Source organism: Pongo abelii, chromosome X, assembly GCF_028885655.2.
Source record: "Pongo abelii isolate AG06213 chromosome X, NHGRI_mPonAbe1-v2.0_pri, whole genome shotgun sequence".
Classification (NCBI taxonomy): domain Eukaryota; kingdom Metazoa; phylum Chordata; class Mammalia; order Primates; family Hominidae; genus Pongo; species Pongo abelii.
This window is the reverse complement of record NC_072008.2, coordinates 86,564,900-86,592,082: the sequence shown is the minus strand read 5'-3', so window position 1 is coordinate 86,592,082 and position 27,183 is coordinate 86,564,900. Positions and strand designations below refer to the sequence as shown.

Below are 27,183 nucleotides of genomic sequence, written 5' to 3'. Positions count from 1 at the left end.
AAGTTTACAGTATGTGAATTGTATATTTCAGTAAAGATGTTAAAAAGACAATTGTGTGAAAATAGGAATTATGGTAACATTATAGTACTCTTTACAAAGGATTTCAGAATTTTGTTTGCTAAATAAAGGAAGGTGATAATAGATACAGGGGAAGAATGATGGGTGGGAGCAGAAGACTAGAAGGTTCAAATTAATCAAATGTGAATGTTTCTTAATCAGTTTTGTTGGAATTCTTCAAAAGAAAAGAAATATGTATTTTACATTAAAAAGATTAGACCAATGTCAACCTTTCAATATTTTTCAGCATCCACAACTGGGTAATAAAATCCATGTGAATCCTCATTTTTCCTTTTGCTGAATGAATGGAATATGTGCAGTGAAATCTGACTTCACTAACATTTTCTGTGTTTAAACTTTCCCAAGCAAGTAATTAACAACTTCTATTTTAAAATTCTGTTTACCCCTACACACAGAGTCCCAAAGAAATGTTGACATTTAACAATGCAATCGACATCCAATTTGCATTGTTTGGTGAAAATGAAAATCTTCCTGAGAGTCAAATATTCCCAAGAAAAAACCAGCTCAATAACTGAACATAACAAATAAACAAGTCTGATTTACAAACAGAAACAATCTGAATGTAATATAACAAGTGGCAAAGATTATATTTTCCAGCCAAATATTTTGGAAGATTTTTTTAAATAAAACTCACCTTCATATTCAGAATTTCACTTGCATTTTTGTATCTACAAAACATATTTCTCAGCTGACAAAATAAAATATTTCAGTTTAGGAAGACTCAATTCAACATTTTACTTTAATATACTATGTTCATTTTAAATTATATAAACATGGCAAAAAATACATCTATTTTTAAAGAATGCCTGTTTTGTCAGTGTTAACTTATTTGACATTAAAATAAAAGTGAAAATGACCACATAAAATATTCCAAGTATCATCAGCAACATTTAATAAAGCTTAGGAGAAAATATTGACTAAAAAAATGTATTACGAAGCACCCTGATTTCTCTAGAGTTCTTTATGCCGTATTTTTGTAAACCCAATAAAATTGTTCGTTTGACCTCATGTGTATTGTGAGATTAAAAGCCCTAAAAAGAAAATGTAGAAAACAAAAACCTTGAATTGCATTCAAAGCTTTTTCTTTCTGCTATTTTCTCTTTTTGCATTCCCAACCCTCTAAAAAAAGATATTACTCATCTAAAATTACTATTATATAAACTCCAAGAACACATAAGTTATGTTTCTAAAAGTACTGAGTTTATTTTAAAGCATAGCATCAAGTTTGAATCTCATGAAACAAAGGCATCTCTTCATTATATGTTGATTTTGGCAAAAAGTAAAGACCAGCATACAATAGATACATATGATAATGTAGTTTAAAGTAAGAGGTGTTTGCTTTTGGTAATGAAGTAGTGTGAAACTAACTATATAAATCTATGTTGGTTATTTAGGCCATGTTTCTTGTCTTTTTAGAAGTCTTCAGACTTAATATTTTAAAAGTTGCCCTTTTTATTTGATACTTCTACTTTTTGCTGGAATAGAGGCACAGAAAAGATTCTCACTGCTTAGACTAATACACTCATACAATACATGGCTAAACTGAAATAAAAAGGTAAGATATCTTAGGAATAGTAGCATTTACGATTGTGAGTTGTTTTAAACGGGCAAAACTACTAAGATTTGTTTTAGCAAAAAAGGGAAACCAATCTTGGGAAATGATCGCCAATCTGTTTTATAAGAGTTATTTAAAAGTCTAATCTCTTTGCTAGATAATGCCATTTTAAGCTTACTTGGCATCCCACTTTCATGATATACATATGCATATTTCACTGAGGCAAGGAACTTGGATATATCATTCCATCATAGCTGTGTAGATAAACAAGGAACTTGTCCACTGAATGAATCTATTGCTTTTGTGCGTGTAGAAAGATATCTGTTCTGATCACTGAAATGTGCAACGAGAGGCTACATTTAGAAGCTCAGAAAATCTGTGGTTCAATATGTAGAAGTTTCATCTACAAAAGAATGGGAATGTTATAATTACGATAGGAAATTACAATGTTTAACGTATCATAAACATTACCTGCAAGTACTTTTTAATCACAATAATATAGCATCAAAAAGGTACATATTCTTGTTCACGAAAATTAACGAGGCAACTTAGGAATGAGAAACAGGTTATCTCTCTTTCTCCTTTTTAATGTAGAGCCGCAGATACACTTAAGTTGCCATAATAATGGCAGAAGGAGGGAAGGGTGTTTTCTTTGTAAAATCATTGGTGTACACAGGATGGCTTGGCAGGTAACAACACTATTTCTATGATATCTACTTATTAATATAATTTTATGTTAATATCCCATTCTCCTCACCATAATCACCATAATGTTCAAATTTTAATTTTGTATTCATTTTGAATGTTTGCATGTGAAAACCCAACTAATCTATTATTTCAACATTAAGCCGATTTCTAATGAAGCAAAGCTAATTCTGCTATTTTATAAAAGCAATGGAGACTCATTTTTCAGGATGCTTAAAGCACAGTGCTTAAGGTTCATGCTTGCTGCTTTGCTTGCACTTCTGCTTCCTGAAATGAAAAACAAACAAAACAGATAAGTTTAAACATCACAGAGCAGACACGCATGTGTATTTTAGTTAGACCACATTAGTTCCAACTACTAAGAAGAAACAAAAGCCCCCAGAAGAGATTTCTTAAAAAGTTCTTAATAGAAAAACTATATAATACAAACAGATTTCTAGAAACAGATATACAAAAAGACTACCTAATCATTCCTAATGATTTGGAATACTTCCATGAAAGCAAGTGATATACAGCTATAATTGATATTTTACTTAAAAATAGTCAGCTAGTTTCCTTTTTGTGTGATTTTTTCATGAAAATTGAGTATACAAAAACATGGTTACTTAAGTTTAAAATCAGTTGAGTTTTGGTTAATTAAGGTTTAAATTACTTAGAAAATGTGCTGTCCATTAAAATATTGTAGTTTTCATGTTTTATGATAAAATACACACCAAAAAATCAGGTTTTCTTCCTTCTCCTCTGTATAGTGAGGTACTCACCTCTAGCATAGGAACTCTGACCTACATGTGTGCTCTGGTGCTCAACATAATACTGGACACAAAATAAACTTCAAGGAAAGTTTGTTGAACTAAAGATGGGTGGCAAGATTGACTCCAGAAAAGGAAACATCAGACTTAAGTTGTAGAAATCAAGCGTGGTAGACAACATCATTCTAAACACCTGTCACTAAATCAATACTTGACAGTCTCAGGAGGACTGATGCTGTCCAAATGAGTCCCAGTATTACATGCAAAAGAAGTGAGAAAAGCTAAAAGAGACACTAGATTTTTACCCAAAAAAAGGCAAAAGTAAAGGAAAGAAGAAAATATGAAATGACACCAAAATTCATTCTTCAAATATACTTTGAAAAAGTAATGAAAAAAAATGACATATACTACCTTAAAAAAATAATGAAATATACTACTGACTCAGTGATATGGTTTGGCTCTGCGTCCCCACTGAAATCCCATGTCAAATTGCAATTCCCAGTGTTGGAGGAGCAGCCTGCTGGGAGGATATTTGATCATGAGGGCGGTTTCTAATGGTTTAGCATCATCCTCCTACTGCTGCTTGTCTAAAAGTTTGTAGCACCTCTCCCTCTCTCTCCTGCCACCATGCGAGGACGCGCTTCCTTCCCCTTCACCCTTTGCCATGATTGTAAGTTTCCTGAGGCCTCCCCAGCCATGGCTCCTGTACAGTCTTTGGAGCTGTGGGTCAATTAAACCTCTTTCTTCTTTATATATTGTTCAATCTCAAAAAGTTCTTTATAGCAGTGTAAGAATGAACTAATATATAAAATTGGTACCAGAGGTGGGCTATTACTATAAAGATACCTGAAAATGTGGAAGCAACTTTGGAGGAAATGTTGGAACAATTTGGAGGGCTCAGAAGAAGGCAGAAAGATGATGGAAAGTTTGGAGCTTCCTAGAGAATTGTTAAATTGTTATGACCGAAATGCTGATAGTGACATGGACAATAAGGTCCATACTGAAGTGGTCTCTGATGAAGATGAAGAACTTATTTGAAACTGGAGTAAAGGTCACAACTACTGTGCTTCAGCAAAGAGACTGGTGACACTGTGCCACAGCTCGAGGGATCTGTTGAACTTTGCACTTGAGAGAGATGATTTAGGGCAAGCTTGTCAAACCTGTGGTCTGTGGGCTGCATGCTGCCCTGGAGAGCTTTGAATGTGGCTGTATTAGTCTGTTTTCATGCTGCTCATAAAGACATACCCAAGACTAGGAAGAAAAAGAGGTTTAATTGGACTTAGAGTTCCACATGGCTGGGGAGACCTCAGAATCATGGCGGAAGGTGAAAGACACTTCTTAAGTGGAGGCAGCAAGAGAAAATGAGGAAGATGCAAAAGTGAAAACGCCTGATAAAACCAACAGGTCTGGTGAGATTTATTCACCACCACAAAAGCAGTATGGGGGAAACTGCCTTCATGATTTAAACTATCTCCCAACGAGTCCCTCTCAAAACAGGTGAAAATTATAGAAATAAAACTCAAGATGAGATGTGGGTGAGAACAAAGTGACAAACCATATCATTCTACCTCTGGCCTCTCCAAATCTCATGTCCTCACATTTCAAAACTAATCATGCCTTCCCAAAAGTCCCACAAAGTCTTAACTCATTTCAGCATTAAACCAAAAATCCACAGTCTGAAATCTCATCTGAAACAAGTAAAGTCCCTTCTGCCTATGAGCCTGTAAAATCAGAAGCAAGTTCATTACTTCCTAGATACAATGGTGGTACAGGCATTGGGTAAATACAGATGTTCCAAATGGGAGAAATTGGCCAAAACAAAGGGGCTACAGGCCCAATGAAAGTTCAAAATCCAGCAGGGCAGTCAAATCTTAAAGCTCCAAAATGATCTCCTTTGACTCCATGTCTCACATCCAGGTTACACTGATGCAAAAGGTAGGTTCCCACGGTCTTGGGCAGCTCTGCCCCTCTGGCTCTGCAGGGTACAGCCTCCCTCCCAGACCCTTTCACAGACTGGTGTTGAGTGTCTGCAGCTTTGCCAGGCACATGGTGCAAGCTGTCAGTGGATCTACCATTCTGGGGTCTGAAAGACAGTGGCCCTCTTCTCACAGCTCTACTAGGTGGTGCCCCGGTAGGGACTCTGTGTGGGGGCTCCAACTCCACATTTCCCTTCCGCGCTGACCTGGCAGAGGTTCTCCATGAGAGCCCCACCTCTGCAGCAAACTTCTGCTTGGATATCCAGGCATTTCCATACATCCTCTGAAATCTAGGCAGAGATTCCCAAACCTCAATTCTTGACTTCTGTGCACCCACAGGCTCAACACCACGTGGAAGTTGCCAGGGCTTGGGGCTTGTGCCCACCACAGCCATGGCACAAGCTGTACTTTGGCCCCTTTTAGTCATGGCTGGAGTGGCTGGGACACAGGGTACAAAGTCCCTAGACTGCACACAGTATGTGGACACTGGGTCTGAACCACAAAACCATTTTTTCCTCCTAGGCCTCTGAGCCTGTGATGGAAGGGGCTGCTGCGAAGACCTCTGACATGCCCTGGAGACATTTTCCCCATTTTCTTGGGGATTAATATTTGGCTCCTCATTACTTATGCAAATTTCTGCAGCCAGTTTGAATTTCTTCTCGGAAAATGGGCTTTTCTTTTCTATTACATTGTCAGGCTGCAAATTTTCCAAACTTTTATGCTCTGCTTTCCTTATGAAAGTGAATGCCTTTAACAGCACCCAAGTCACCTCTTGAATGCTTTACTGCTTCAAAATTTCTTCCACCAGATACCCTAAACCATCTTTCTCAAGTTCAAAGTTCTATAAATCCCTAGGGCAGGGGCAAAATACCACCAGTCTCTTTGCTAAAACATATCAAGAGTCACCTTGCTCCAGTTCCCAACAAGTTCTTCATCTCCATCTGAGACCACCTCAGCCTGGACCTTATTGTCCGTATCACCATCAAGCTTTTGGTCAAAGCCATTCAGTAAGTCTCTAGGAAGTTCCAAACTTTCCCACATTTTCCTGTCTTCTTCTGAGCCCTCCAAACTGTTCCAACCTCTGCCTGTTACCCAGTTACAAAGTCACTTCCACATTTTTTTTGAGATGGAATCTCACTCTATCACCCAGGTTTTTGTGCCATGGTGCAATCTCGGCTCACTGCAACCTCCACCTCCCTGGTTCAAGTGATCCTCCTGCCTCAGCCTCCCAAGTAGCTGGGACTACAGGCACATGCCACCATGCCCAGCTACTTTTTGTATTTTTAGTAGAGACAGGGTTTCACCATGTGGGCCAGGCTGGTCTTGAACTCCTGATCTCAAGTGATCCACCTGCCTCGACCTCCCAAAGTGCTGGGATTACAGGCATGAGCCAGCGCACCTGGCCACGTCCACATTTTTAAGTATCTTTTCAGCAACACTCCACTGCGCTGGTACCAATTTACTGTATTAGTCTGTTTTCACCCTGCTGACAAAGGCATACCCGAGGCTGGGAAGAAAAAAAAAAATGCTTAATTAGACTTACAGTTCCACATGGCTGAAGAGGCCTCAAAATCATGGGGGAGGAGAAAGGCACTTCTTACATGGTGGCAGCAAGAGAAAATGAGAAAGATGCAAAAGCAGAAACCTCTGACAAATCTATCAGATCATGAGACTTATTCACTACCACTAGAACAGTATGGGGGAAACTGCCCCCATGGTTCAAATTATCTCCCACTGAGTCTCTCCCACAGCACGTGGGAATTATGGGAGTACAATTCAAGACGAGATTTGGATGCAGACACAGAGCCAAACCATATCAGTGATCCAACACAAAGTCATAAACTTTCTTAAAACATTATGAGATTTTTTTTTTTTGCAATTTTTTTTAGTTCATCAGCTATCACTAGTGTCATTGTATTTTATGTGTGGCCCAAGACAATTCTTCTTTTTCCATTGTGGCCCAGGGAAGCCAAATGATTGGACATCCCTGATTTAGGGTCTCTGGTGGAAGAAACTTCTAAGGAGCAAAGTGTTCAAGATGTAGCCTGGCTGCTTCTAACAGCATAGCTCATATACATTCACAAAGAAATGGTCTGGAATTGCAACTTACATTGAAAAGGGAAGCAGAGAATAAAAGTTTGGAAAATTTGAAACCTAACCATATGGTAGAAAATAATAACCCATTTTCAGGGAAGGAATTCAAGCTGACTGCAGAAATTTGCATAAGTAAAGGGAGCTGAATGTTAATAGCCAAGACAATAAAGAAAATGCCTCCAGGGCATTTCAGAGGCCCTCATGGCAGCCCCTGCCATCAAAAGCCCAGAGGCCTAGAATAGTAAAATGGTTTTGTGGGACAGGCACAGAGCTCCACTGCTCTGTGCAGCCTCAGGATATGGCAACTCATGTTCCAGCCACTCCAGCTACAGCCATGGCTAAAAGAGCCTCAGATATGTGTCAGGCCACTGCTCCAGATGATGGAAGCTACAAGCCTTGGGGACTTCCACATGGTGTTGAGGCTGTGGGTGTACAGCGGGCAAGAGTTGAAGCTTGGGAGTCACAGCCTAGCTTTCAGAGGATGTAGGAAAATACCTGGATGTCCAGGCAGAAGTCTGCTGCAAGCATGGAGCCCTCATGCAGAACCTCTACTGGGGCAGTGCTGAGAGAAAATGTGGGGTTGGAGCCCCCACACAGAGGCCACACTGGGGTACTACCTAGTGTAACTGTGAGAAAGGGGCCACTGCCTCCAGGCCCCAGAATGGTAGATCCACTCACAGCTTGCACCGTGGACCTGGTAAAGCCACAGGCACTCATCACCAGCCCATGAGTGCAGTTGCCAAGGCTGTACCCTGCAAAGCTGCAGGATCAGAGCTGCCCAAGGCCCTGGGATCACATCCCTTGCATGAGCGTGCCCTGGATGTGAGACATGGAGTCAAAGAAGATTATTTTGAAACTTTAAGATGTAATAATTGTCCTACTTGGTTTCAGTCTTACATAGAGCAATTTTGTCAGTTTTGGCCAATTTCCCCCTTTTGTAATAGGAGCATTTACCTAATGCCTGTACTCCTACTGTATCTTGGAAGTAACTAACTTGTTTTTATTTTACAGGCTTATAGGAAAAAGGAACTTGCCTCATCTCAAATGAGACTTTGGACTTGGACTTTTAAGTTAATGCCGAAAGGAGTTAAGACTTTGGAAGACTGTTGAGAAGAGATGACGGTATTTTGCAATGTGAAAAGGACATGAGATTTGGGAGGGGCCAGAGGCATGATGATATGGTTCAGCTCTGCATCCCCACCCAAATCTCATGTCAAATTGTAATTCTCATTGTTGGAGGAGGGGCCTGGTGACAGCTGATTGGATCATGGGGGGTGGTTTCTAATGGTTTAGCACCATCCCCTTATTTCTGCTTCTCTAAAAGTGTGTAGCACCTAACTCCACCCCTCCTGCCAACAAGTGAAGATGTGCTTGCTTCCCCTTTGCCTTCCACCATGATTGTAAGTTTCCCGAGGCCTCCCAAGCCATGCCTGCTTCACACCCTATGGAACTGTAAGTAAATTAATCTTCTTTTCTTTATAAATTACCCAGTCTCGGGTAGTTGTTTATAGCAGTGTGAGAATGAACTAATACATTCACCTTTGTAAATGCCTAGTCAAAAAAGGAAAAGTCCCTAAGTTCTTTTGAAGCTTTAATAGTGTTTAGATGTCAAAATGAATATGTCTTAAAGTCACAGTATGCGTCTTGCTTCATTTTATAGAACAAGCTTTCAAGAGTTTCTACACATAACTCAAAAAATAATTTATACTAAGACCCCTCAAAGACATAGCATACATAGTTGGAGAAGCAGTTGTATAATAATGAAAAAATGACCTAACATGAAATCCTTTTTCCTCTAAGGACCTAACATTGCTACGTAGCCAGTATTTTGTTGTGTTTTTTTATTTTGAATTTTTGTATGTACACAGTAGGTATATTTATATTTGTGGGGTATATGACATGTTTTGATACAGGCATGTAATGGATAATAATCACATCTGGGTAAATGGGGTATCCATAACTCCAGTATGTATTGTTTGTATTATAAACAACATAATTATTATATTATTAGTTATTTTAAAGTATACAATTAATTTATTTTTGACTGTAGTCCTCACGTTTTGGTATCAAATACTAGACCTTACTCATTGTTTCTGTTTTTTGTGCCATTAACCATCCCCACTTCTCAATCTCCCACTACCTTTCTCAACCTCTGGTAACCATCTTTCTATTCTCTATCGCCATGAGTTCAATTGCTTGATTTTTAGATCCACAAATAAGTGAGAACGTGGTAATTGTCTTTCTGTTCTTGGCTTATATCACTTAAAATAGTAATCTCCAGTTCTCTCCATTTTGTTGCAAATGACTGGATCTCATTCTTTTTTATGGCTGAATACTACTCTATTGTGTATAAGTACCACATTTTCCTAACCCACTCATCTGTTCATAGACACTTAGGTTACTTCCAAATCTTGGCTATTATGTACAGTGTGGCAACAAACATGAGATTGCAGATATCTCTTTGATATACTGATTTGCTTTTTTTAGTGTATACACCCAGCAGTAGGATTGCTGAATCATATGGTAGTTCTACTTTTAGTTTTTTGAGGAACCTCCAGACTGTTCTGTATAGTGGCTGTATTAATTTACATTCCCACCAACATTGCACGAATGATCCCTTTTCTCCTCATCCTTACCAGCATGTATTATTGCCTGACCTTTGGATAAAAGCCATATTAACTGAGGTGAGATTATATCTCATTGTAGTTTTTATTTGCATTTCTCTAATGATCAGTGATGTTTAGCACACTTTCACATCTGTTTGCAACTCGTATGTCTTCTTTTGACAAATGATTATTCAAATATTTTGCCTACGTTTTAATTGGATTGTTAGAATTTTTCCTATAGAGTTGTTTTTTGTTTGTTTGAGACAGTCTCACTCTGTCAACCAGGCTGAAGTGCAGTGGTACAAAATTGGCTCACTGCAACCTCCACCTTTTGGGTTCAAGTGATTTTCGTGTCTCAGCTTCCTGAGAAGCATGTCTTACAGATGTGTGCCACTACTCCCGGCTAATTTTTGTATTTTTAGTAGAGACGGGGTTTCACCTTGTTGGTCAGGCAGGTCTCAAACTCCTAGCCTCAAGTGATCTGCCCGTCTTAGTCTCCCAAAGTGCTGGGATTACAGGTGTGAGCCACCATGCATGGCCCCTATAGAGTGGTTTGAGCCTCTCATATATGCTCGTTACCGATCCCCTGTCAGATGGGTAGTTTGCAAATATTTTCTCCCATTCTTTGGGTTGTCTCTTCACTTTGTTTATTGTTTCCTTTGTTGTGAAGAAACTTTTTAACTTGATATGATCCCATTTGTCCATGATTACTTTCGTTGCCTGTGCTTTTGGGGTATTTCTCAAGAAATTTTTGCCCAGACCAATGTCCTGGAGAGTTTCTACAGTGTTTTCTTGTAGTCATTTCATAGTTTGAGGTATTACATTTAAGTCTTTATTGTGAAATGGTTTTTGTATATGGCAAGAGATAGGGGTCAAGTTTTATTCTTCTGCATATGGATGTCCAGTTTTCCCAGCACCATTTATTGAAGTGACTCTCTTTTCCCTAGTGTATGTTCTTGGCACCTTTGTCAAAAATGAGTTCACTGTAGGTGTGAGGATTTGTTTCTGGGTTCTCTATTCTGTCACCTTGGTTTATGTGTTTGTTTTTATGCCAGTACCGTGCTGTTTTGATTAGTATAGCTCTGTATTATAATTTGAAGTCAGGTAATGTGATTCCTCTAGTTTTGTTCTTTACACTTAGGATAGCTATGGCTATTCTGGGTCTTTTGTGGTTACCTATGAATTTTAGAATTTTTTTTATTTCTGTGAAGAATGTCATTGATATTTTTACATTAATTGAATCTGCAGATTGTTTTGAACAGTATGAACATTTTAATGATATTGATTATTTCAATCCATGAACATGGAATATTTTTTCAATTTTTTGTGTCGTCTTCAATTTCTTTCATCAATGTTTTACATTTTCATTGTAGAAAACTTTAAGATCTTTGGTTAATTCCTAGGTATTTAATTTTATTTGTGGCTATTGTAAATGGAATTACTTCTTATATTTCTTTTTCATATTATTTGCTGTTGACATATAGAAATGCTATTGACTTTGTATGTTGATTTTGCATCCTGCAACTTTACTGAATTTGTTTATCAGTCCTAATAGTTTTTTGGTGAAGTCTTTAAAACTCTTTGAATTCAATATCATATCATTTGCAAACAGGGATAATTTGACTTCTTCATTTTGAATTTGGATAACTTTAGGTATTTTTCTTGGCTGGTTGCTCTAGCTAAGACTCCCAGTACTATGTTAAATAACAGTGGTGAAAGTGGCATCAATGTAGTGCTCCATATCTTGTAGGAAAGGCAATCAGTTTTTCCTCATTCAGTATGATACTAGCTGTGGTTCGGCCATATACGGCTTTTATTGTGTTGAAGTATGTTCCTTCTATACTAAGTCTTTTTGATGGTTTTTATCTTGAAAGGATGTTGAGTTATATCAAACACTTTTTCAGCATCAATTGAAATGATCATATGGTTGTTATCCTTCATTCTGTTGATATAATGTGTCACATTGGTTGATTTGCATATATTGAACCATCATTGCATTCCAGAAAAAAATCTCACTTGGTCAGGATGAATGATCTTTCTAATATAGTGCTGAATTCTGTTTGCTAATATATTTTTGAAAAATTTTGTATCAATATTCATCAGAGATATTGTCCTGTAGTCTTCCTTTCTTTCTTTCCTTTCTTCCTTCCTTCCTTCCTTCCTTTCTTTCTCTCTTTCTTTTTTTTTTTTTTTAATGTGTCCTTGTGTGATTTTGGCACCAGGGTAATATTGGCCTTGTAGAATGATTTTGGAACTATTCACTCCTCCTCTATTTATCAGAATAGTTTGAGTAAAATTGGTATTACCATTTCTCTTTTATTATTATACTTTAAGTTCTGGGTTACATGTGCAGAACATGCAGTTTTGTTACATAGGTATACACATGCCCTGGTGGTTTGCTGCACCCGTCAACCCATCACCTACATTAAGTATTTCTCCGAATGTTGTCCCTCCCCTACTCCCCCACCCACAGACAGGTACCAGTGTGTGATGTTCCCCTCCCTGTGTCTATGTGTTCTCATTGTTCAACTCCCACTTAGGAATGAGAACATGCAGTGTCTGGTATTAGCATTTCTTTAAATGTTTGGTAAAATTCAGCAGTGAAGCCATTGGGTTCCAGGCTTTTATTTACTGATAGACATTTTGTTATGGCTTTGATATTTTTACTTGTAATTGGTCTGTTCAGGTTTTGGATTTCTTCAAGGTTCAATCTTGGTTGGTTGTATGTGTCTAGAAATTTGTCTATTTCTTCTAGATTTTCCAATTTATTGGCATATAATTGCTTGTAGTAGCCACTAATAATCCTTTGAATTCCTGCAGTATAAGTTGTAATGTCTCATTTTCATCTATGCTTTTTTTTATATAAATCTTCTCCATTTTTTTCTTAGTCTGGCTAAAAGTTTGTTAATTTTGTTTAACTTTTCAAAATACCAACGTTTTCTTTCATTTTGTATTGTTTTCTTCATTTCGATTTGTAACTAGTATTTTGGATTAATACTAGTTACACGTATAGGGAAAGAAGTTTATTTCCCTAAAGTGACACACTATCAATCTTTCCTATAATTTGTCATAAATTCTGCAGCTCTAAGTTATCATTTTTAATGGGAGAAATCACTGGCATAGAAATCCAGAACAAAATTCATCTCAAAATTCTTTAAAATTTGTCTTTAGAACACATCAAAGTTATAGTAAATTATTTACCTTTCTAATCTTACTTTATATATCAAATATGTGAATTTATCTGAACTCTTTATTAGTGCCTAAAAGCAAATTGTCAGTATTTGTAGAATGAGTCATCTAATCAAACAGAGAGCTTTAGGAGCAAGCATATAATGTTCTCTTCCTCCGTATTCCCAACGTAAACATCATTCCATAAAGGCACTGGTTTTAAATCAGATAATCTTGGGCTAAAATTTCAGCTTTACTACTAAATCATTATATACTCTTGGACAAATTACTTAAATTATCCTCTCTAAAGTGCTTCTAATTATATCTATCCTAAAGGGATGGTGGAAAGATAAAATGAGATGTACCTGAGGTGCCTCTCTCAGTGTTTGGCCCATTATAGGCAACCACCCTTCTTTCCTGCTTTTCCCCTCTCTCTTTTTTTTTCTTTTTTTTTTTTTTTTTTTTTGGCGTAGTAGCTAAAATCGATACCACAGCTAAGTTTATGAACATGCAGTCTCTCTTGGACATGCAGTAAAAATAGGATGAATTCAGTATAAATAGGATTGCTTCAAATCTCACAGCAGAGACGGACTCCGTAGCTCCTCCCTGGAGCAGTTTAATTCAACTAAAGCTAACGAGGACATTTCTCTGACCCATATTCTCTATTCTTTCAACATAAGTGAACATGCCTTTGCCAATAGAGTCGTTTTCCTTTCTGCACAAGCATCACCAAATATTTATTTTGTAGTAAAAATATCAGTGATCTTATTTCGTATCTCAAAACCATCATCTCCACTTTAAAGTAAGAAATGCCAGTACTAAGAAATGTTTCATATTGACAAAATTGAGTAAATCATATTAGACAAATACATACCTTGTTTTAAACAATCAAATATAGAAAAGAATACAACAATTATTTGTCTTACACAGAAGGATTCTTTGCCTTATGGAAATATTTGACACAGAGTACCTTTCAATATCAAGCTCTCCAGTGCATTGGTTTCAATTATTTTTTAAATGTAAAGAGTATATTTGATAATTATTTAAAAGTAGAGAATAGGAGAAAATGCATATTAACTACCTTTCAGTCTTTTTTTTGTCCTATCCATACATTTTAAATGTAATTAGAATATTAACCTTACTTTCAAAATAATTCTGTAGCTCATTTACATATATGTTTTCACAAACTTTCATTTTCTTCATGACAGTCCAAGTTCATTCAGTAGATAAACAATTTTTGTTGACACTATTGTTGGATACTTAACTAGTTTCTAAAGTTCAGAATTAGACACAGTATAATACTTTGTTCATATTTTATCCATAAAGTTCATTCAATGCATGAATTAATTTAGTTGAATCTCTTGTTAAATATGTTAAGCATTTAACTTGTTTTCAAAGTTTTAAGATTATAATTAACACTTCTATTCACATTTTTATCTATGAAGTTTTTCCACGTATAGGATTATTTCACTTGATTATAATACCCAATGTGAAGCCACTGGGTGAAGGAGTACCAATATTTTTGAGATCCTTGACACGTATTTGCCATTTTGGTTTTCAAAAAGGAGTACCAATTTATGCCAACATCAGTAATGTATTACAGCAACTGTTTCAATCCACCCTTCTCAGCACTATTATCATTTTGTTTTAGTTTTGCTGACTTTACAGCTAAACATTTTATCTCATTTTATCATATAACTTTTATTATCAATTAACTTTTTCAATGTGGGTTAACTAGTTGTCTTTCTTATTTAGTATACTTTCTGTTCATCTGGTTCTTTGTTGAAGGCTTATTGTCCTGTTAAAGGGGAAAACTCTAGAAACTGAGCTGAAGTATAAAAATATCATTCTGACATGAAATGGATCACTTCTAGTCTTGGAAAAACCTATTAAATACCAAAATTCAAAATCTCCCTATCACCAATCCACCCTTCATGTTCATTGTCAATACCACACCTATTCTTGTTAACCCAGTCTATCAGGTCCTTCTTTCCCATCCTTCATAACATTCACTATTCTTTTACTCTATTCCTACTACCGGGCTTAAGCAATGATGGAAGAAACATGGCAACCAAGATGTCTAGCTTCCTATGGGCCCATCCATTCTAACTACTGCTGGGCCCTGCTTAGCTGTTTTTTATTTATTTGTTTATTTATTTATTTATTTATTTATGATCTTAGCCTATTCCCTAGCCAATTTTCAACTGAATCTGTTCAATTCTTCTCAGGGATCTAATGTTTCAAATTTCCCCTCACTCCTTGCGGCTAAGTTTTCCTCCTGCCTTATACTTTCAAATCTGACTTTCCCTAACCTTCCCACACATTACAATTTCTCTTTATTTTTATTCTTTTCTCCTAATTCCATCCACTCTCAGAACACCACATGCTCTTTCCAAGGCTAACTTCTTCCCTGGATCACTGACTTTCCATTTCCTCCATGACCTTTGCTTCATTTCCCAAACACCAAGGTTAGAGATCCCATGGCTAGCTTTAATCCCGCTCAGGTCTTTATAGGCACAAGCAACTCATTAATTCCTAAATCCTGTAACTTTTTTTTTTTTTTTTTTTTGGTAGGGGGAGGCTCCTAAATCCATCTTTTCCTTTCCAAAACTGCTGTCCCATTTTAGGCCCTCTCAATCACTTTTTGATTTCGTATGAATTTTAGAATTTTTTTTCTATGAAGAATGATAGTGGTATTTTAATGGGAATTGCATTGAATTTGTAGATTGCTTTTGGCAGTTTGGTCATTTTCACAATATTGATTGCATCCATCCATGAGCATGGGATGTGCTTCCATTTTTGTGTTATCTATGATTTCTTTCAGCAGTGTTTTGCAGTTTTCCTTGTGGAGGTCTTTCTACTCCTTGGTTAGGTATATTCCTAAGTGGTTTTTTTTTTTCAGCTAACATAAAAGGGGTTGAGTTCTTGATTTGATTCTCCACTTGGTCACTGTTGGTGTATAGAAGAGCTACTGATTTGTGTATATTAATCTTGGATCTGGAAATTTTGCTGAATTCTTTTATCAGTTCTAGGAGCTTTCTGGAGGAGTCCTTAGGGTTTTCAAGATAAATGATCATATCATCAGCAAACAGTGACCAATTGACTTCCTCTTTACCAATTTGGATGCCCATTATTTCTTTCTCTTGTCTGATTGCAATGGCTAAGACTTCCAGTACTATGTTGAAGAGAAGTGGTGACAGTGGGCATCCATGTCTTGCTCTAGTTCTCAGTGGGAATGCTTTCAACTTTTCCCCATTCTGTATTATGTTGGCTGTGGGTTTGTCACAGATGGCTTTTATTACATTAAGGTATGTCCCTTGTATGCTGATTTTGCTGAGAGTTTTAATCATAAAGTGATGCTGGATTTTGTTGAATGCTTTTTCTGCATCTATTGAGCTGATTATGTAATTTTTGTTTTTAATTCTGTTTATGTGGTGCATCACATTTATTGACTTGTGTATGTTAAACCATCCCTGCATCCCTGGTATGAAACCCATTTGATCATGGTGGATTATCTTTTTAATATTTTGTTGGATTCAGTTAGCAAGTATTTTCTTAAGGATTTTAGCATCTATGTTCATCAAGGATATTGGTCTGTAGTTTTCTTTTTTGGTTGTGTCACTTCCTGGTTTTGGTATTAGGGTGATGCTGGCTTCATAGAATGAGTTAGAGAGGGTTCCTTCTTTCATTATCTTGTGGAATAGAGTCCAACAGATTGGTATTAATTCTTCTTTGAAAGTCTAGTAGAATTCTGTTGTGAATCAGTCTAATCCTGGACTTTTTTGGTGGTAATTTTTAAATTACCATTTCAATCTTGATGCCTGTTATTGGTCTTTTAAATGTATCTGATTCATTCTGATTTAAGCTAGGAAAGTGATATTTTTCCAGGAATTTATCCATTCTCTTCTAGGTTTTCTAGTTTATGTGCATAGAGGTGTTCATATTAGCCTTGAATGATCTTTTGTATTTCAGTGGTGTCAGTTATAATATTTCTAGTTTCATTTCTTAGTGAAGTTATTTGGATTTTCTTTATTCTTTTCTTGGTTAATCTTGCTAATGGTCTATCAATTTTAATCTTTTCAAAGAACCAGCTTTTTGTTTCACGTATCTTTTGTATTTTTTTGTTTCAATTTAATTTAGCTATGTTCTGATCTTGGTTATTTCTTTCTTCTGCTGGGTTTGGGTTTGATTTGTTCTTGTTTCTCTAGTTCTTTGAAGTGCGACCTTACATTGTTTGTGCTCTTTCAGACTTTTTGATGTAGGCGTTTAGGGCCATAAACTTTCCTCTTAGCACCGCCTTTGCTGTATCCCAGAGGTTTTGATAGGTTGTGTCATTACTGTCATTCAGTTTAAATAATTTTTTAATATCCATCTTGATTTTGTTTTTAACCCAATGCTCATTCAGGAGCAGGTTATTTAATTTTGGGTTCCTTTTGGAGTTGATTTCCAGTTTTATTCCACTGTGGTCTCAGAAAGTGCTTGATATAATATCAATTTTCTTAAATTTATTGAGACTCATTTTATGGCCTATCATATGGTCTATGTTGGAGAAAGTTCCATGTGCTGTTGAATAGAATGTGTATTCTGCAGTTGGATAAAATGTTCTGTATATATCTGTTAAGTTCATTTGCTCCAAGGTATAGTTTAAATCCATTGTTTCTTTGTTGACTTTCTGTGTTGATGACCTGTCTAGTGCTGTCAGTTGGATATTGAATTCCCCCACTATTATTGTGTTGCTGTCTATCTCATTTCTTAGGTCTATTAGTAATTGTTTTATAAATTTGAAAGCTCCAGTGTTAGGTGCATATATGTTTAAGATTGTGATATTTTCCTGTTGGACAAGGTCTTTCACCACTATATAATGTCTCTCTTTGTCTCTTTTACCACTGTTGCTTTAAAGTTTGTTTTGTCTGATATAAGAATAGTTGCCCCTGCTCTCATTTGGTGTCCATTTGCATGAAATACCTTTTTCCACCCCTTTACTTTATATGCCTCCTTACGTGTTAGGTGAGTCTCCTGAAGGCAGAAGATAGTTGGTTGGTGAGTTCTTATCCATTCTGCAGTTCTGCATCTTTCAAGTGAAGCATTTAAGCCATTTACATTCAATGATAGCATGGAAATGTGAGGTACCATTGCATTCATTGTGCTCTTTGTTGCCTGTGTACTCTAGGTTTTTTCATTGTTGTTTTTTGCTTTTGTTTTCAAGCTTGTATTTTTGTTTTATAGGTCCTGTGTGATTTATGCCTTAAAGAGGTTCTGTTTTGATGTGTTTCCAGGATTCCTTTCAAGATTTAGAGCTCCTGTAGTGGTGGCTTATAATGGTGAATTCTCCCAGCATTTGTTTGTCTGAAAAGAGCTGAGTCTTTCCTTCATATATGATGCTTAGTTTCACCAGATACAAAATTGTTGGCTGATAATCATTTTGTTTAAGGAGGCTGAAGATAGGGCCCTAATCCCTTCTAGCTTGTAGGGTTTTTGCTGAGATATCTGCAGTTAATCTGATAGGTTTTCCTTTATAGGTTACCTAGTGCTTCTGTCTCACAGCTGTTAAGATTATTTCCTTTGTCTTAACTTCGGATAACCTGATGACAATGTGCCTAAGGTGAAGATCTTTTTGCAATGGATTTCCCAGGTGTTCTTTGTGCTTCTTGTATTTGGATGTATATATCTCTAGCTAGGCCAGGGAAGTTTTCCTTGATTATTCCCTCAAATATGTTTTCCAAGATTTTAGAATTCTCTTCTTCCTCAGGAACTCCAATTATTCTTAGGTTTGGTTGTTTAACATAATCTCAGACTTCTTGGAGGCTTTGTTCATATTTTCTTATTCTTTTTTCTTTGTCTTTGTTGGATTGGGTTAATTCAAAGACCTGTCTTCGAGCTCTGAATTTCTTTCTTCTACTTGTTCAATTCTATTGCTGAGACTTTCCAAAGCATTTTGTGTTTCTAAAAGTGCATCCAAAGTTTCCTGAATTTTTGCTTGTTTTTTTCTTTAAACTGTCTATTTCATTGAATATTTCTCCCTTTACTTCTTGTATCATTTTTTGGATTTCCTTGCATTGGGCTTTGCTTTTCTCTGTTCCCTCCCTGATTAGCTTAATAACTAACTCCCTGAATTCTTTTTCAGGTAAATCAGGGATTTCTTCTTGATTTGGATCATTACTGGTGAACTAGTGTGATTTTTTGCAGATGTTGAAGGGCACTGTTTTGTCATATTACCACTGTTGGTTTTCTGGTTCCTTCTCACTTGGGTAGGCTCTGTCAGAGGGAAGGTCTAAGGCTGAAGGCTGTTGTTCAGATTATTTTGTCCCATGGGGTGCTCCCTTGATATAGTACTCTCCCCCTTTTCCTATGGATGTGGCTTCCTGTGAGCCAAACTGCAGTGATTGTTCTCTCTCTTCTGGGTCTAGCTACCCAGCGAGTCTACCCAGCTCCTGGCTGGTACTGGGGGTTGTCTGCACAGAGTCCTGCGATGTGAACCATCTATGGGTCTCTCAGCCATGCATACCAGCGCCTGGTCTGGTGGAGGAGGTGGAGGGTGCAATGGACTCCGTGAGGGTCCTAAGCTTTGGACCCTCTATTTTTATGCTGGTTGGCCAGGAGGTGGCGCTTTCCAGAAACCATCAGCTGTAGTATTGTGGAGAGGGAACGGCAGTGGGCAGGGCCCTAGAACTTCCAAGATTATATGCCCTTTGTCTTCCACTACCAGGGTGGAAAGGGAAGGACCATCAGGTGGGGGAGGGGCTGGGCATGTCTGAGCTCAGACTCTCCTCGGGTGGGTCTTGCTGTGGCTGCTGTGAGGGGTGGGGGTGAGATTCCCAGGTCACTGGAGTTCTATACCTAGGATGGCTTCCTCTGCTGAGTCACGCAGATTGTCAGGGAAGTCCTGTAAAATCAGCAGTCACAGGCCTCACTCAGCTCCCAGGTAAACCGAAGGGTTGGTCTCACTTCCACCAAGCCCCCCTCCAACAGCCCTCAGTCTGTTTCCAGGTGGAGGGCAAGAGGGGCTTAAAAATTCCCCCAAGGCTATCCACTTCCCAGCTGCGAAAGAAAAAGGCTTTAGTTCTTCCCTTGCCTGTGAAGTCTGCAAGTGATATTTGCACCCTCCCCCCAATTCTGGCCAGAAGGCTACTTGCCCCGTTCGAATTGTTACAAAATTTGGCTAGATAATTCCTTCTTTCTGTGGAGTTTTAACCCCTGCTCCTCTGGCCACCCTCCCGATGGATCCCTGTGGTGCCAGGCAGAAATGAGCTGCTTGGGGACTCAGAGAGATACCAGGGCCTTTCTGTTGCTTCCTCTACCCCTGTATTTCGCTGGGCTCTCTAACTTGACTCAGCTCCAGGTAAAGTTGGAAACTTCTCCCACAAACAGACCTTCAGTTTCTCCAGTGAGGGTATGTGTTCGGGAGAGAAGGGTCTCCCTTTTCCACTTCCTCAGTTGGGGCACTCACAGTATTTGGGGTGTCTCCTGAGTCCTACAGGAGCAGTCCACTTCCTTGAGAGGGTCTGTGGGTCCTCTCAGGATTGCTGGTTTGTTCTTGCAGTCTATTTGGGGCTAAAATTCATAATGCAAGCCTCCAGATGCTACTCTGTCTGGATTGCAGATGCTGCAATCTAGTGCTCTTACTACCTTATTTAAAGAAAAGTGCTGGTAACTCTACTGGTTTAATCCACTAGCTCTCTGAACTTGGATAAGTTGATCATCTTCTGTGCCTCCAGTACAGCTGGTAGATTAAAGTGCCACCCACTATTTACAATAGCAAAGACTTGGAACCAACCCAAATGTCCATCAATGACAGACTGGATTAAGAAACTATGACACATATACACCATGGAATACTATGCAGCCATAAAAAAGGATGTGTTCATGTCCTTTGCAGGGACATGGATGAAGCTGGAAACCATCATTCTCAGCAAACTATCACAAGGACAGAAAACCAAACACTGCATGTTCTCACTCATAGGTGGGAATTGAACAATGAGATCACTTGGACACAGGGCGGAGAACATCACACAGCGGGGCCTGTTGGGGGGTGGGGGGTTGGGGGAGGGATAGCCTTAGGAGAAATACCTAATGTAAATGATGAGTTGATGGGTGCAGCAAACCATCATGGCACATGTATACGTATGTATCAAACCTGCACGTTGTGCACATGTACCCTAGAACTTAAAGTATAATAAAAAAAAAATAAAGTACCACAGAAACCCCCCCCAAAAAAATAAAAGTGCCTTACCTCACTTTTCTTATGGCTCAAATTATACAAAGCCTAAAATATAACATTTTATCCATGGGAAAAGAAAGTTCGGCAAGAAAACCATTTCACAATGATATAAACATAGTACTAGTAAATTTTTGTCTAGTGAAAACAGACAATAACACAGCTTTTTAAAATAGGAGAGGGAATTGGAGTTCAAAGAATCTGTCTAACATACAATTAGTTGCTAAGAGCAAAACATAAAATGATAGAGCAAGAGACACGCATTTTGATTAAGGCAGTTTGTGTGAAGAACTACTATAAAAGGCAAAGGTATGTTTAAAGTTGATAGTTTGGGGACATCTCACTAGACAGACAATTTTATTGTTGCTTTCTTTATTTGGTCTCTCCTGAAAATGCTGCTACTTAAAAAATTAATTTGTGTTGGCAGGAAAAAAGCCTCGAATTTGGCGAGCAATTTAGTGAACAGTTTTGCAATGCAGATGCTCTTAATTAACTTGAATGGATGACTCTATCATTTGCTCTCACACAAAGACAATAAGTGCTGCCAAGGAGATTACCATGAACTAAGATGCTTACTGTCGATGTAGAACCATGCAGGACAGCTGGAATAATGAAGGCTTTAAAATTGCTAAGCACTTATTTGTGCGTAGGTCAATGAGAAATTTGCTCCCCTGGGCAGCTTGATGGGGAAGTCACTCTACCTACCTGCTAAACACATAGTTTATGCATTTGGTTATGCACATCTTTCTGCCCTAATAGGAATTAAGTGGATGCAGAGAAGGCACTTTTTGCTATAAAGGACTGTCTCTGACTTAATCTGAATACTTAACAAAAATGAAAATCTTACTGATTAAAAAAGTTCAGCAGCAATAAAATGACCTATAAAGCAGGAAAAAAAGGGTATCATACCTTTGAACCAGGTGGAGCTGTCAAGCCTAAGAAGGCATACACTGCATTATTTTCTCTGGCTTCAAAGAAGGCATCATAGTCCTTGATGAAAAGAAGGTAAGATGAATTAGCAATATGCAACCAATAAAAGAAAAAAAGGAAATTTATTCAGCCAAGAGCAGTGGCTCATGCCTGTAATCCCAACACTTTGGGAGGCCGAGGTGGGCGGATCACCTAAGGTCGGGAGTTTGAGACCAGCCTGATCAACATGGAGAAACCCCGTCTCTACTAAAAATACAAAAATTAGCCAGGTGTGGTGGCACATGCCTGTAATCTCAGCTACTTGGAAGGTTGAGGCAGGAGAATCGCTTGAGCCTGGGAGGCGGAGTTTGCAGTGAGCCAAGATCACGCCACTGCACTCCAGCCTGGGCAACAAGAGGGAAACTCCATCTCAAAAAAAAAACAGAAGGAGATTTATTCAGAATGACCTGACTGGTCGACAGAATCATCTACCTCCTTGGGGACAGACAGACTAACTTCCATAATACTAGAATTCTGGAAGGAATGAGGAGTAATAAAGAGGCAAGGCTTCTGGATCTTATTTAATATAGGTTGAAAAGTGTGCTGTTCTATGTCACAAAAACTGCAGAATGATTTATTCCACATCACATGGAATTTAAATCTGCCTGCAGCTTCCTCCACCATGCAAAACAGCCACCTATTTCCCAGTAGGAAGATGTCTATTTCTGGTCAGACACTGTTGTTTCCATTCACCATATTTCTATTCCATTATTCATTTAGGTTGAGATTTTCTCAGAGCCCACAGTAGACTAGATATTAGCTAGACATGCCCAAGGCCAGAAGAACAGTTAATCTTTGCTGTGTTTTGAGAAAGGCAATGAGATGTCCATGATGCATGACCAGAAGAGCAACCAAACAGCTAAGAGGTTTCAACCTGGAGAATGCAAGAGAATCTTCACGTGACTAAATTTGGTTGGGATTTCTACTGCCATCTTATAAGCCACAACGCATTCTCAAAAAGCAACGAATAAACTTTCCTAAATTTGGCTGTGATGCATAATCAATAGCAAACATATTTAGAAAACGTAGCCATTGTCTACATCCAGCCTTTGAGTGAATGCAAAGGACAAATGACTATATGCAAGAGATATGACTATATATATGCAGGCTTGGAGGCAGAGGTGAAAATAATGGATAGATTTGGGGCAATCTATTACAATAAACAAGAATTTAAATTGTTTTCTTACCCCGCGATACTGGCTTTCATTGAAAATCTGAGGTGGCAGGGGGTACCCTGTGGCTGGTCGACTATTTTCAGGTACATTTTCTCTCATCCACTTCCGATTCTCTTCATTGGCTGCAATATCTTTTTCTTCAAATCCTATTTTGTTGGCTTCTAGGAAACCAAGCACATCTTGTTGTTTCTTCTTAATCTAGGACCCAAAGGACAAGAAACCGTATTTTCCAAATTCAACAAAAGTCAAATGTTTGTGAGCTGGCAGAAATGAATTCAGACAGAACAAAGATTGTGGTTTCACAGAAGTTATATGATTTTCCCTCTTTGTTAGTGTATTGTTAATAATGCCTCACAAGTGTATTGAAGAGCTTTTGGTCCACTGGTCCTTTTATCAAGTTGAATTTCTCTTTTTTTTTTCCATTGAAAATTCTCATTATTTAATGATGTACATGCAAAACTAACTGATGCATATCAATATCTAAAAATGCAGTTAACTCCAAATTATGTGTAGTGAAAAGTTATGTTTTCTGATACTCTACAAGCCTCCCTTAGTTTCAGCCTTTCAAGAAAGTTTTTCCAAATGACGCATCTGCTTCCCTTCTTAACGAGAATTGTATATGCAATAGAAATGAATCTTTCCTTGACAAACCGCACAAGCTTCAAGAGTCATTCAATTCTCAATTTTCAGTGTTCAAAACAGAAACTGAACAAGAAGATATTAGCTAATCCTACAACCTATAAAGTTTGCAATATAACTGTACCATTCATTAGCCCTTATCATGTGCTGCTAAGGTATCTTTTATGTGTAGCATGTATTAGGTTGGTGCAAAAGTAATTGCAGTTTTGGTCATTGCCTTCAATGGCAAAAACTGCAATTACCTCTGCACCAACCTAATATGTTCATCTAGATAACCAGGTAGCGATGGCACATGTATTCTGTCTCCTTATCATAGCCAGGAGAGAGCTTTGAAAACAGTAAAATTAATACTATTCAGTTCAGTTTCTCTTCTGATATGCATTTCTTTTAGAACCTGTATTCACACGTCAATGGTAATTAACCCATATTTAAAACCATAACTTAACATTTCTGAGCTATAGGACCGTAATCAATAAGCAAGTTTCTTCATGGAATCACATTAAAATAAAGACACATGGAGTGTTGTCATCAAAAAATAAAATAAAATAAATCTGTCCACCAATGAGAATAAAAATGCAAAATAAGCAACTCACATACAGTCAAGTCCCTCTCTGGATTTACACCCCTCCATCTACCCCCACATACATGCATATATGCATAAAAGTTGTGTTTTTGTCTTTCTAAGTTGCTTGTGATTGTGATTAAATAATTTTCTCTATCATCACATAACCTCAGGAAAATAATTCTCAATTTCTCTCAATAGAAACTGAAAGTTTTCAATGCTATTTAGATTAGAGTACTGAATGTCCCTCTTTAAAGATCAGTTAGAATCTGGCAAAACTTGCTACAAGGTAATTTTTCTAATGGGAATTCTGTTTTTTAATTGGCTTATAAAATCAAACTTTCATTCCTAAATGTAACATATGCCCTCTTTTGAACTGAGAAAAATCAATGTAAAACTCAATAAATAGGAGTGTCTAGTGAACTAATGCACTTGATGAAAGGTTCCATTAAATCAATGGTTTCAACCTCTGAGGTACAGTAGGTAGGTTCAGTCAATGTCAAGTGTGTCAAGTAATTTGTCGATCATTAGCATATTTACAAATTTGAGTAGATACAAAGATGTCCCATTAAGACTGTACTTTCAAGGCTGGGCACGGTGGCTCACATCTGTAATCCCAGCATTTTGGGAAGCTGAAGCAGGAGGATTGCTTGAGCCCAGGAATTCGAGACTGGCCTGGGCAACATGTGAAAACCCCATACTTTGAGGGAACTTGCATTCCAATAGATTTTTTTTTTGAATGAGTGAAGAGACATGCTAAGAATTTTACATACATGACCCTGGCAGAATGTCATCAGTCACATTTGCATGAGCAGAGGACCTTTAAGATAAATTATTTTTTGAGGCTTTTCCTACCTTATTGAACGCTTACTTTGTTGAGAACATGACTCACTGTGCTAAGTTAAAATGGTCGCCAGGCCTGGTATCACTAGGCATGATAGTGTACCTTCACTGAAGTAATTACTCTCCAGCCATCAGTTGGAGAGTAATGGCCAAGTATTTCTCCCATGCCCCGAGATTGCCTGATGACAAGTACACATAGCTACTAGTGTATTCTACATCTCCATAAAGCTGAACAGAATTGGCCATAATCACACTTCGCTAAGAGGTTCTGCCATGTCAAATATGAACTTTTGTTCAGCTTTGAATCTTCAGGGAAAGTTAAAAAAAATTGTTTCCTAACTTGATCAAATTTTGAAGTCCAAAATTTCACATATTGTTTATTTCCAAGAAGGAATCTATTCCTTTAATTTTTTTTTTCCAAGATAGGGTCTTGCCGTTTCACCCAGGCTGGAGTGCAGTCTCATGAGCTTGCCTCACTGCAGCTTCAAACTCCTGCACTCAAGTGGAGATTTCTAATATATAAATAATTATTGCTTTTTTTTTTTTTTTTTTTGAGACAGAGTCTAGCTCTGTCGCCCAGGCTGGAGTGCAGTGGCATGATCTCGGCTCACTGCAAGCTCTGCCTCCCGGGTTCAAGTGATTCTTCTGCCTCAGCCTCCTGAGTAGCTGGGATTACAGGCGCACACCACCAAACCCGGCTCATTTTTGTATTTTTAGTAGAGACGGGGTTTCACCATGTTGGTCAGGCTGGTCTCGAACTCTTGACCTCATGATCCGTCCAACTCGGCCTCCCAAAGTGCTGGGATTACAGGCATGAGCCACTGCACCCGGCCAATTATTGTCTTTCTTATACGCCTATAGGCACACGTTCACTATAACACACCCTTATAAGGGAGTATCTGGTGATGGTAATATCCTAATTTCCCTAATAGGACTTAAAATAAAGGGACACAGTCAACACATGAGACTGAAAACCATATATTGCCAGAACCAAGAGGAATAGGTGTCACAAGGGTTCATTTAGAAATAATATTTAAATTTCTTCCAGGATAAAAACGACTTTGGGGTTAAAAAGCTATTGATAGCCTTTTCAGCAAATAAATGCATTTGCAAGTGGACAATGCACTGTCCAGGAATTTAAATAAATATTTTTCAAACAGTAAACCACACCCCTCACCTCTACCCAAAGAATTCCAAGTCATTTCTGTCCACATGTCAGATTTTTGAGATTCAGGGTATTCTTCTCTCCAAAGACACAGAGCAGGTACATTAAACAATTGTTTTCTGGAGTAAACAGTTGTCTTCCCACAAGCCTTAGCAAGCTCCCTTTCTGTCATGCTAAGGGTCAAGTTTCTTTCAAAGAAAGGGGAGTGACAAAGTTTCTGCTTTAGAAGGTGCCAGTGTGAATGTTGCAAATACCAAAGAAAGATCAAAACTTCACCAATGATGCTTCAAATGGGAAAATACCCTTTTTATAAAAGAAAGTGTCGACCTTCCAAAAAAAAAAAAGCCATTTAACCAAAGTGGGAATTTTGCCTTTTTTTATGATCAACCTCTATCACACTTTCTCTACTAACAGTTAATTAACATTGACAGAAGTTCTTGAATATGATGTGCTAAAATATAAAATGATTGTCAGAAGTTACTCAACAATATTTCTTGAGTGTCTCTTAAGTGACTCTCAATGAACTTTGTTAGACTCTCTAAACTAGCTAAAGATAAATAGGTGTGATCCCTTCCCAACATTACAATCTATTGGGAGAGATTAGAAATAGATACATTTAAAAGTTCAATTAAAATAGCGTATTTAAATAAGAAGCTAAGACAACAATACAAGGTTGTTAGGTGA

General features: G+C 37.8%; 1 protein-coding gene across 1 annotated transcript in view; it reads right to left on the bottom strand.

The window, feature by feature from the left end:
- Positions 1–1,259: 1,259 nt before the first annotated feature.
- The window catches only part of SH3BGRL (SH3 domain binding glutamate rich protein like), a 103,884-nt gene continuing 77,960 nt past the window's right edge, over positions 1,260–27,183 (bottom strand). Inside the window, 3 exon segments of the mRNA NM_001131128.2 lie at positions 1,260–2,605; positions 22,056–22,136; positions 23,303–23,488. Of these exon segments, the coding sequence (NP_001124600.1) occupies positions 2,573–2,605; positions 22,056–22,136; positions 23,303–23,488 (300 nt within the window). The 3' untranslated portion in view covers positions 1,260–2,572.